This window comes from Ostrea edulis, chromosome 5 (assembly GCF_947568905.1).
Source record: "Ostrea edulis chromosome 5, xbOstEdul1.1, whole genome shotgun sequence".
Lineage (NCBI taxonomy): Eukaryota > Metazoa > Mollusca > Bivalvia > Ostreida > Ostreidae > Ostrea > Ostrea edulis.
This window is the reverse complement of record NC_079168.1, coordinates 34625368-34637182: the sequence shown is the minus strand read 5'-3', so window position 1 is coordinate 34637182 and position 11815 is coordinate 34625368. Positions and strand designations below refer to the sequence as shown.

General features: G+C 36.2%; 1 protein-coding gene across 1 annotated transcript; it reads left to right on the top strand.

Annotated features, from left to right (window-relative positions):
• Positions 1-668: 668 nt before the first annotated feature.
• Positions 669-11513, top strand: LOC125650991 (sorbitol dehydrogenase-like). Its single transcript, XM_056165894.1, has 8 exons — positions 669-759; positions 3573-3606; positions 3971-4135; positions 7405-7564; positions 8216-8400; positions 10259-10434; positions 10617-10738; positions 10985-11513. The coding sequence occupies exons 1-8, from the start codon at positions 712-714 to the stop codon at positions 11133-11135; spliced, it is 1041 nt and encodes a 346-aa protein (XP_056021869.1). The 5' UTR covers positions 669-711; the 3' UTR covers positions 11136-11513.
• Positions 11514-11815: the final 302 nt, after the last annotated feature.

Below are 11815 nucleotides of genomic sequence, written 5' to 3'. Positions count from 1 at the left end.
CATCTAGGCTGGCTTATTTGTTGCTCAGATATCGAGTTAGCTCGAACACGTTGTCAAACCATTTTGGTATATTGAAACAATAAAATCTAAATTCATTCATGACAATGGAAAATAAGTATTTTTGTTGAATCGTCACCTATTCATTTGTTTGCATCTAAAAATAAACATTTTCTTGTCATCTTCACGACGAATAAAATTGTTACGCAATACATGTAGTCATCATAAAATAATAAATTCAATTTTGCGGATTTTGTTATTCATAATCATTGTGATTAAATTTTGGAAAGAACAGGCCCATACCATTTCCATAGGTACTAACTCGTTATATATCGAGATACTAATTCGATATAACGAGATAGTTAACTCGTTATAACGAGATAATTATCTCGTTATAACGAGATACTAACTCGTTACAACGAGATAATTAACTCGTTATAACGAGATAATTAACTCGTTATAACGAGTTGAAATATTTTTTTACTCTTTCAAAATGAGCCTAGCCGGCTTTCGTAATTTAATTTCGTCCGTGATGAACTTGTACTTGTGACCTTGCCAGTGAATATAAAACAATGGAATTTGGTATATAATGAACTGCCATTTAGTTGGTCATTTGAATGTTATCTTATCATTCACACAGGCCCTCCGAACGTGTTGTAAATTAATATTAAACAGCTATGACTAGATCAGACCGCCATATTTTCACTTAGCACAATGGCCAACCCAACTGTTATCTTGAAAAAGCAGGGAGAAATCGCAATTGTAAGATTGTATACGATTAATATTTTGGTACTAATTAACGATTAATATTTATTATCTGTTCTTTGTCACGTGTCATGCAGGTGTGTGGATCTATTAATTGTTCCCATATGAGCTGACACAAATCGAGACGAAATAGGTCACGGCGCGATGAAATCCAATGCCTTGTAGGCCTAATTATGGTTCACAGTACGGAACACCATCAATTTAACGACTGTTAAAAAAAAAGTTAGGAATCTATTCTCTAGATAAAGCAGTCTTGCATTATAAGTTGGTCATAGTTTAGAAACAATAGATTGCTTTTTTCAAATAATAAAAAAAAAACCAAGAAATTCCATTTTAGGAAATACGTGAAGGTATGATGCGCCAGCTTGATTTAGGCTCTGTGGAAACGAGGGGGTTAGAAAGACCGAATTTATATAGCCCCTCGTTATGGAGCGCCAAATTAACATAAACTCAAATAATTGAAGATATCTTCATTTATTTGAAGATATCATCAATTCAATTATTGCTCCCTTTAATTGAATTAATGCACGCATTTAATCAATTATTGCTCTCATCAAATGCATTAATGCGCGCTTCAATTCAATTATTGCTCTCATCAATTGAATTAATGCTTGCATCAATTGAATTAATGAGAGCAATAATTGATTTAATGCGCGCATTAATTCAATTATTGCTCTCTTCAATTCAATTGATGCGTGCATAATTAATTCAATTAATGAGAGCAATAATAGATTCGATGCACGTATTAATTCAATTATTGCTCTCTTCAATTCATTTGATGAGAGCATCAATTTAGTAGAAATATTGCTCGCAATAATTAATTTAGAGCTCGGTATAAATAATTTGATGATCTCTTTAATTCAATTGAAGATATCTTTACTAGTAAATCATTTACAATGCTTTTGTATAAGGAATTAATGCGTGCATCAATTCTTTTAAAGAGAGCAACAATTCAATTAAAGATATCATTTAATTCAATTGTGGATATGTTGAATTGATGATATCTTTAATTATATAGTTGCTCTCTCTAAAAGAATTATTGCTCTCTTCAAATGAATTAAAGATATCATTAATTCAATTGAAGAGAACAATAATTGAGTTAATGCGCACATTAAATAAATTATTGCTCTCATCAAATGAATTAATGCGCGCATCAATTCAATTATTGCTCTCATCATTTGATTTAATGCGCACATTATATCAATTATTGCTCTCTTCAATTGAATTGTAGCGCGCATCAATTCAGTTGTTGATATCATTTATTCATTTGAAGATATCATTAATTCAATTAAAGCGCGCATCAATTCATCTGAAGAATTAATGCTATCATCAATTCAATTAATGCGCACAATAATTCAGAATTGAAGATATCATTAATTATTTGAAGATCTCTTTAACCCTTTAACGCCCAGTGATATCGTTAATTATTTGAAGATATCTTCAATTATTTGAGTTTATGTTAATTTGGCACTCCATACCTCGTTTCCACAGAAATTAGATTTAGGCTACTATGTAGTGGTGGGTATTATACTGGGGGGAAAAACCAACAGTTAGTACTAAGTAGTAATTTTTCACTGAATGTTTTGAAATAATTTTTTTATACATTTTTTTCCTTGTTACATCAAACATTAAAATCGTCTACTGGATAGATGATTCTATAGAATTTGAGGACAATAAAACATGTTTCCATAAAATCCTATAATAGGTCTCCGTAACTAGAGATGCTTTTTGAGAAATGCCATGTCTGAATGATGCTCAACGCAACAATTTGCAGTTGCAAGAGGTTTCAATGTCACACAAAGCACCATATCTCGCCTTTGGAATAGACATCAACAGCGTGGTTCAACAAACGATTGTCAGAGAGTAGGTAGACCACGTGTGACGTCGGCAGCACAGGATCACTTCATCCGATTACATTGTCTAGCTGTCATCTAGAGCATCTACCATTCCTGGGATTCGCAGAATATTGGATCAAGCTGTTTGCAATCGACTACAGGAAGCTGGGATTAGAGCACGCAAACCTGTTTGTGTAGCATTGATCTGATTCCACAACATTGCCAGAACTGACTTTAATGGTCTCATACGTATAGAGTATGGCCGTAGCAACACTAGCAGACAGTTTGGTTCAGCGATGAATCTAGATTTTAATTGTAGAGGCCTGATGGAAGACCCAAGAGTGAATAGGCGCAAAAAATCACATCAAGGAGGCTGACCGGTTTGGAGGGGATATTGTTATGTTGTGGGCAGCAATATCTTATAACTAAAGGGCAGGGCAGCATTGGTTCACATACAGGGTATTGTGACGGCTCAACGGTATATTGATGAAGTCCTACTGTCACACGTGGTTCCTAATGCAGCATCCTGGAACAATATTCCAACATGACAACGCCAGATCGCAGACTGCTCGTCTAACACATGAAGTTCTGCAAAGACACAATATCCAGGTTCTTCCTTGGCCAGATTTGAACCCTATCGAACACTGGAGAGGTGCTTCCACCAAAGACGACCGCAGCCTCAATGGGTCCAAGTTCTGCAGTTGGAGTAGAACAACATCCTAAAACAGTTTATTGGAGACTCAATATGTTGTCAGGCAGTTATTGTTGCTTGGGGGGGGGGGGGGGGGGGGGGGCACACTAGATATTGAACTGTTAATAACTGTAATTGTCATTAGTGGTTGTGATACTTTGATTATAAACCCAGCATTTACATAATTTTTGTGTTACACTGCACAAAAAATATTGAAAACAACTGAAAGTCAAATGAATATTCCATATAGTTGAATTATATGCTTTGATTATCTTAATTTTAAGGAAGACTGTCCCATTCCTGAGCCCAAACCAGGGGGTATGTATGATTTTTCTTCTTAGAAATAAACCAGGGGGTATGTATCATTTTTTGGTAAAAATAATCAATGATCAATTATAAAATTTTGTAGTTCTTGAAGTAACAATGTATGACCTTTTGCACTAGCTTTGTCACTATTTGACCTCTTGCACTAGCTTTGTCACTATTTGACCTCTTGCACTAGCTTTGTCACTATTTGACCTTTTGCACTAGCTTTGTCACTATTTGACCTCTTGCACTAGCTATGTCACTATTTGAACTTTTGCACTAGCTTTGTCACTATTTGACCTCTTGCACTAGCTTTGTCACTATTTGACCTCTTGCACTAGCTTTGTCACTACTGTTTTCAATTCTTTTCTATAAGAGGTTCAGCTGTGTATGCAGGATGTTGGGATCTGTGGATCCGACGTTCATTATTGGCAGCACGGAAGAATCGGCGACTTTGTTGTTAATGCACCAATGGTACTTGGTCATGAGGCAAGTGGAGTGGTCAGCAAAGTAGGGGAAGGCGTGTCCAACCTCAAAGTTGGTAAGTTCTGATTTATCTAATAAAACACTCCTTAGCACTGAAGCAAGTAGCTGCAGAATTGTACCTCTCTGTGAAAGAATTTGGATTATATCCCAATCCCCCCCCCCCCCACCAAGAGCTACAGATTTGCAGCTGCATAGCAGGGTTGGGTTGGAGATATGATATAAGAACCATCATTTCCACGTATCTTGTTTTAGTTTTAGCGTCTGGTTTTAGATATAGTGTTGTATAGATATATAATATCACTATACACTCAAGTTTCACCTAAAGGTTCCCTAGTGTGACTATTTTATGATGGTGAATCAAGGTCATTTGGACAAGGTCAAGATAGTCCAAGCAGTGTAAAGATGTGCCACATATTTTGTCTCTCCTTATTCTTAAAGGAAGAAGAATTGTTTTATTCTGATTTCTTCTTGGTGATCCTCTTGCCATATCTTTCTTAGTATACATTTAGTATTCGAATATTTGGCATGTAGATGCATTACTGTAGTAAAATGTTCCATTTATATTAGTAAACCAAACATGATCTTGTATAGTTATCTCAAAGGTCAAATTACTTGTAAAATTTAGCAAATATTGTCAACAATATTTTTGCTCCCTTCAAAGAAGAAGGGCATATTGCTTTGCACCTGTCATTAGGTATGTCGGTGGGTAGACCATATGTTGTCTGCACAATATCTTGAGAACCATTCACTTGATCATAATGATATTTCTTATGTGGGTTGGTTATGGGTAGTGGAGGTCCCCTATTGATTTTCAAGTCAATAGGTCAAGGGTCAATCCACTCTAGACATGGGAATATACTGTCCACTTAATATCTTGACAACCCTTTGCCTGACAGACATCAAACTTGGTACACTGGTACATTCTAAGGAGTAGATGACCCTATTGATTGTGAGGTCACATGGTCAAAGGTAAAACTGGACATAGGGAGATATTGTCCACTCAATATCTTGAGAACCCTTTGCTTGACAGACATCAAACTTGGTACACTGGTACATCATAAAGAGTAGATGACCCTTACTAATTTCAGTTCACATGGTCAAAGGTCAAGGGTCAAACTGAACATACTAATGTTTTGTCTCCTATATTTTAAGAATCGTTTGCTTGACAGACACCAAACTTGGTACACTGGTACATCCTAAAGAGTTGATGACCCCTATTGATTTTTAGGTTACATGGTCAAAGACCAAGAGTCAATCCACTCTGGACGTAGTAAGATATTGTCTGCTCAATATCTTGCTATTATCAATTGAATGATGCCTGTGTATAACCCTTTTCTATTTTGCACCACGGGGGCCAATATGCTTTACATATATTTCTTGTTGTCTTACTATTCTGATATTTAGTTCATGAAGTTAGATTCAAAATATATGCCTGAATTTTGAAAAAAAAATAGTTGAAATTTTAATTTTAATTTGTCAAAATTTTAATCTGTTTGGAAATTTACTATCATCCACATTTAAATTGATTTAATGTTAGCAATTAGTATGTCTGATTCTGAACATTTTAAAGATGGAAGAGAAATTTGGAAAGATTCAACATTTAATTCTTTCTTCTTCTTTTTTTGAGTTGTTTGAATTTCCATTATCTAAAGAGCTGGATAGCATTAATGATCGGTATCTCTGGTTTCAAATATATGATTGAAGAGAAGGAATTAAGCCATTAAGATCCTCAGTATTACAAATACGTACACCATACCACAATATATGAAACATGTGAAATCAGTAGTAGGCCAGCACAAGCTAAGGATATTTTCACCTGTTTTGATTTAGCCTGATTTTGTGTGTGTGTGTCATGTTCTTGAATCCTGATCACAATCTCCATTAGTTCGAATGTTTCAGTATGTCTAGATCTACCTCCTTTCTCTGGAGTACCCCGACCTCCCAGGCCAACTCGGCGTTAAATGTACAAGTGATGCAATACATCCTGGATATAATTACAAAGCTAACGAATCATTTGGCAAAATTAATTCATAATTGAGTGATTAACAATAATTAAGGCCTCACCATATGATGGTTACCATATAGTATCATTCTGTCCATCCATCCATCTGTCATCACTTTCTATGGCACACAATAACTTATGTTCCTTGGGAAGATTTACATAAAGTTTTACATAATACTTGGATTAGGGAGAGGAAGCCCCTTTCCATTTTCAGAATTATCAGCTTACCATGAAGCTGGAACTGTAATACTTGACCAATGCAGATTGGTGGACAGATATAGACAGATGGCACAGTGGTTCTATGTGATAGCTCTAGAACAGATTGATCTGATTAATTCACTTCATATTTCAGACATAGATAGACAATAGTGAACTGCATTTGAAGATTATTCCATATTCATTTTTAAGATTGGGTATGAAAGTACGAAATCCATGCAAACAAAAAATGTAAGCACTCCATGCATTAAAATCAAGAGGCCTATTGGCCACAATACTCACCTGGGTCAACTGATCCTATTGTTCTTGTGAAGAGTTTTTAAAAAAAATTAACCATATTATGACCCCAGTCTTGCCCCACAGGGTCATGACTTAACTGAATTTGGATCCACACAACATAATGTGCATCTATAATAATATTGATACATGTGGCATGGTCCCACCCTAACTTCAGGGGGTCATGATTTGATCAAATATGAATTATGTCAGGGGTCATGATTTTATAAAATATGAATCTGCACTAGATTGGGATTTTCAACCCCCCCCCCCCCCCCCCCCCCATATATTCCCATATAAAACTTTGAATCAGTATTGTTACTTAATTTACCCTTGGAGCATTAATTTGATCAAACTTGAATCTGCACTACCTGAAGATACTTGCATTTTCATTTCCTAATGAGGCCCCATCCTCCCCCTGAGTGTCATGATTTGGACAAATTTAAATTTTCATTATGTTAGGAAGCTTCCACGTAATTCTGGCCCAGTGGTTCTTGAGAAGAAGATTTTTAAATGACCCCCACCCTATTTTTGCCTATCTTGATTATCACCCCTTGGCTCTTCATTTAAACAAACTTGAATTCCCTTCACCCATGTTTGATTGAAATTGGTCCAATGGTTCTGGAGAAGAAGATAAAATTGTTAAAAGTTTACAAGACCAGCAGGCAATGGTCAAATTTTGATCAGAAAAGGTCACTTGAGCCTTTGGCTCGGGTGAGCTAAACAGGCGTTCAGTTGATTAAAATCATGTGCGAGTTGTTAGAGTATGTAGTAGATGAGCAGCTACAGATCCATTTCTGTATGAACTACATTGTGTTTTGTTGCTATAGGTGACAGAGTGGCTATAGAGCCAGGAGTGTCGTGCAGAGCGTGTAAGAGTTGTAAGAGTGGTCGGTACAATCTCTGTCCTGACATGAGGTTTTGTGCTACACCTCCCATCCATGGGAACTTGGCGAGATTTTACACCCATGCTGCAGATTTCTGTTTCAAGTAAGATATTACCATAATAAATAACTTAACGCATGTTGTTATGTGTTGGAAACCCATTTGAGAAAGATAAAACATGCAGGGATGATATTGACTTGATGAAAATTTTGTAAGCATTCAGGTTTGACAAGTTAGATGGTAAAGACATCAAGTACTGTTTGTAAGAAGCACATTTAACTTTATTTGAGACCTGTGTTAATTTCATATCAATAGAATGAATTGTCTTAAACTAGTAAAGTAACTAAAACCAATATGTGTAACTGTGTGTGTGTAGGGGGGGTGTGTGTGGATTTGTCACCCCCTACTCATACATCATGCATGCTCATTGAATGAATAGAACGTATCCTATGTTGCTCTTTAGAAAACTTATTAAACAGCAAGCCAAAAACAGTGAACATGTTTGTATTATAAATATGATTGTAGATGTATTGATGGCTTTTTTTCTGTACATCTTTTACTTGTAAAACTTTGTTTGTCCGGAAGAAGGGATGGGTCATCCCAAAAATTTGACAATTGTTCATATTTTAGGTCTGTATGTCATTTTATAGTGCTTTATGTAATTTGTGTATTTACTTTGTGGATCCGACACTTTCAGGTCCCCACACATACACATTTTTGATATCATGTGCAAAGGATTTTTTTCTGGAATTTCAGATTACCAGACAATATGAGTACAGAGGAGGGGGCCTTCCTTGAGCCCTTGTCTGTTGGGGTCCATGCCTGCCGCAGGGGTGGAGTCACTTTAGGAAGTAGGGTACTAGTGTGTGGGGCAGGACCGATTGGATTGGTCAATCTAATGACAGCAAAAGCTAATGGAGCTTCAGAAGTCTGTATTACAGGTTAGTATCTAAAAAGGTAGGACCTCACCCCTGTTTGATCCACCTCCAAATTTGATGTGTAATGACTGAATATGTAGACTCGAGTTTCATTGTGAATCATTCCTATGAAAATCATAAAAAGGACATCATATGTGATCATATAATGGATTACATATGATTTACATTATTCTGTGAACTGCATCCAATAAAAACTTCAATTCATTCACATATGATAGGGAACTCCATACATCATGCAGTCTTGAGTCCAAACCTGATTGGCCTCCAATATGAAGACATTTTAGAATCTTTCACACTTCATTCTAGGGACAGGTATGGTGTCCAGATAGAGGCATGTGCAAACGCGTTTCTGAAAACACGCTATCACACAACACGCCGTTGTGCTGTCATACTAACATGCTGTTGCGCTAATACACAATACGCTGTCGCGCTAGTACACAACACACCATTGTTCTATCAAGCTAGTACACAACACACCATTGTTCTATCAAGCTAGTACACAACACACCATTGTTCTATCAAGCTAGTACACAACACACCATTGTTCTATCAAGCTAGTACACAACACACCATTGTTCTATCAAGCTAGTACACAACACACCATTGTTCTATCAAGCTAATACACAACACACCATTGTTCTATCAAGCTAGTACACAACACACCATCACCCTAACACACAACACGCCGTTGCGCTATCACGCTAACACACAACATGTCGTCAAGCTAGTACACAACATGCCGTCATGCTAACACGCCGTCATGCTATGTGTGTTTGGGGGTTAGTGTGATAGCGCTACGGCATATGGGACACCATAGACAGGGCATATCTATGGCACCAAGGATAAAAGGACGGGGAAAGGGAAGGGGGAAATTTCTTGGTCCCCTGATACTTTAGTCATTCTATTATGGTATGCTCAACCAACTAAGCTATTTGTTAGTGACGATTGAATCTGATTTAACAGTTCATTCTCTGGTTGTTGTGTCTGGAGAGATTTTGAGAACAATATCATCACATGACTTACGACATTTTGAGTAGAAAAATGAGGCATTAGGATTTTCATTTGTTACTTAAATTAGATGCATGTATTTCTAGAGTGCCTACCGTATATTCTCGCCTATAAGTCAGTTTGCCTAAAAGTCGATTGTATAGTTTTGGGGTTATTTTGGAGGGAATTGCCATTGATCCATTTACAAGTCGGTCTAACTTTTTTCAAGAATCAGTTAACAATTTCAAATCAATGCTCTAATGTTTTTACCTGTGTTTCAAATAATATTTTGAGAAATGCGCCGATATTGGATATTTTTTCCCAACAAATCAATTTCCTATCAATACTCTCATATATTTATCCATGTTCCAATAATGTTTTGGGATATGACATCGATATTTCACTTTTTATTCTCAACAAATTCAACAGTTACTATTTTGTTTATTTCGACCATGTTTTTGTTGTTTAAAAAATACTAGGCTATACATTACGCCATCTAGAAAAAATACCAATCTTCTTAGGACACTCCTATGAGTCGGACATAGAGTTTTGAACCAAAATTTAACTCCCAAAAATCCGACTATACGGTACATGTTTTTATAAAACTAAGTACCTATGTTAATCTGAAAAATACTGGGATAATAGGTTCCCACTTTACTTTTAAAGAAACATTGCCAAATAAGCAACAAAATCATTATAATTTCACAATATGTTTCTTTCATCTTATCTGTAGCTTTCTTAGGAAAACAAATTGGTTTATCCCAAATCTTTCCCCAGAGAGCTATAGTTCTATGTATTAAGCTTGTCTGCTATCAACATATCTAGTTTTTGATAAAAAATGACCAAGTCATAGAGAAGCAATTGATCTATGCAGACATTGATGAGAAGAGGCTAGAGCTGGCTAAGAAAATTGGAGCTGACTACACAATCCTTGTCAAGAGTAGAGATGGACAGGAAGTAGCTAAACAGATAGAGCAAGTTATGGGTCAGAAACCAGAGATCACCATTGAATGTAGTGGGGCACCACCAAGTATACAAACAGCAATTTATGTAAGCTTTATGATGTTTTATCAAAATTTTAAGACCATAACTTGAAAAATAAATACATGTATCTTCTTTTTTGTTGTAGCCAATATCTGATTTAAGCATGAAACAATTTTGATAATTTTTTTCAGGGTTTATATATCTGGTGAATATCTACTGACCAAACCTTTTTCTTGCATTTTTGCTAGGCAACCGAGTCAGGTGGTTGTGTGGTGTTAGTTGGACTAGGACCAGCAGATGTCACTTTACCCATCGTTAATGCCTCAGTGCGTGAAGTAGATATCCGAGGCATCTTCAGATACGTCAACTGGTAAGATCTATACCCTGAACATGAAGGAAGAATATCATCCATTGGACTGAAGGCTTGTTTTCTTAGAGGGATGAAATCACCACCTAGTGATTCATAATAGAAATTCTTATGACAAAAACAATATTGGGATTGCCTTCCATTACGCATGCAACATACGGCATACTGTATCTGTGGATATCTGACATGCATATTCTCAACTTTTGCTCATTATTACATGTATTCACACAGTTATTTGTTGTATTGCAGCTATCCAACAGCTATGGCCATGATTTCCTCAGGGAAGGTCAATGTAAAGCCCCTCATCACTCATCGATTCAAACTGCAGGACAGTGTGAAGGCATTCGAGACTGTTGCAAGGGGCGAAGGCATAAAGATCATGATTCACTGTGCTGAGTAACCAGTCAGATCATACTGTGGTGTAGGGTACAAACAGGCATGGAGTATATTTAAATGAAGATGACATATTTTTTTCTCTCGAATTAATGAATGAGAATCATGGATAACAAAATAGAAATGGTTACTCATGATAGAAACTGGCAGACATTGGTAGAGAGTAATCTACTGCATGTATTGACAGAACTTACCTGATCTGCATACATACAATGTACCTGCATTGATTTTATATTCCTAGTCAGTTTTACACACATGTATTGCCTTGATTCGATATGAAATTGGATTGATTTTGTCTGTGATATAGCCATTCATTAGTTGTAGAATCACATACTCGTATATCTAGTGTTGACCAGTGTACACCAATAAAGGCTCGGACACACTCGTTTCTATTTGTGAGGATTTTTTGAGCCATTGTCATGACTACCAGCCATTTATGTGGTGCACAGTGATGAGGCTAGTATTGTGACATGAACTACAATTATCTAAGTATTGCATGTAGCATTTGCTTGAAATTAAATCTGGCACATTTTGCTCTTTTTATATAATTTTGACTGGGGTGTCATACATCTTCAACTACCAGTAGATGAGAAAGACATTTTGTATTCAATTCAGATAAAAGTCCCAGGAAGAAAGAAAAATAAATATTGTAGATGTATCTTCTATCCTGAACATTTGTCATGGTAA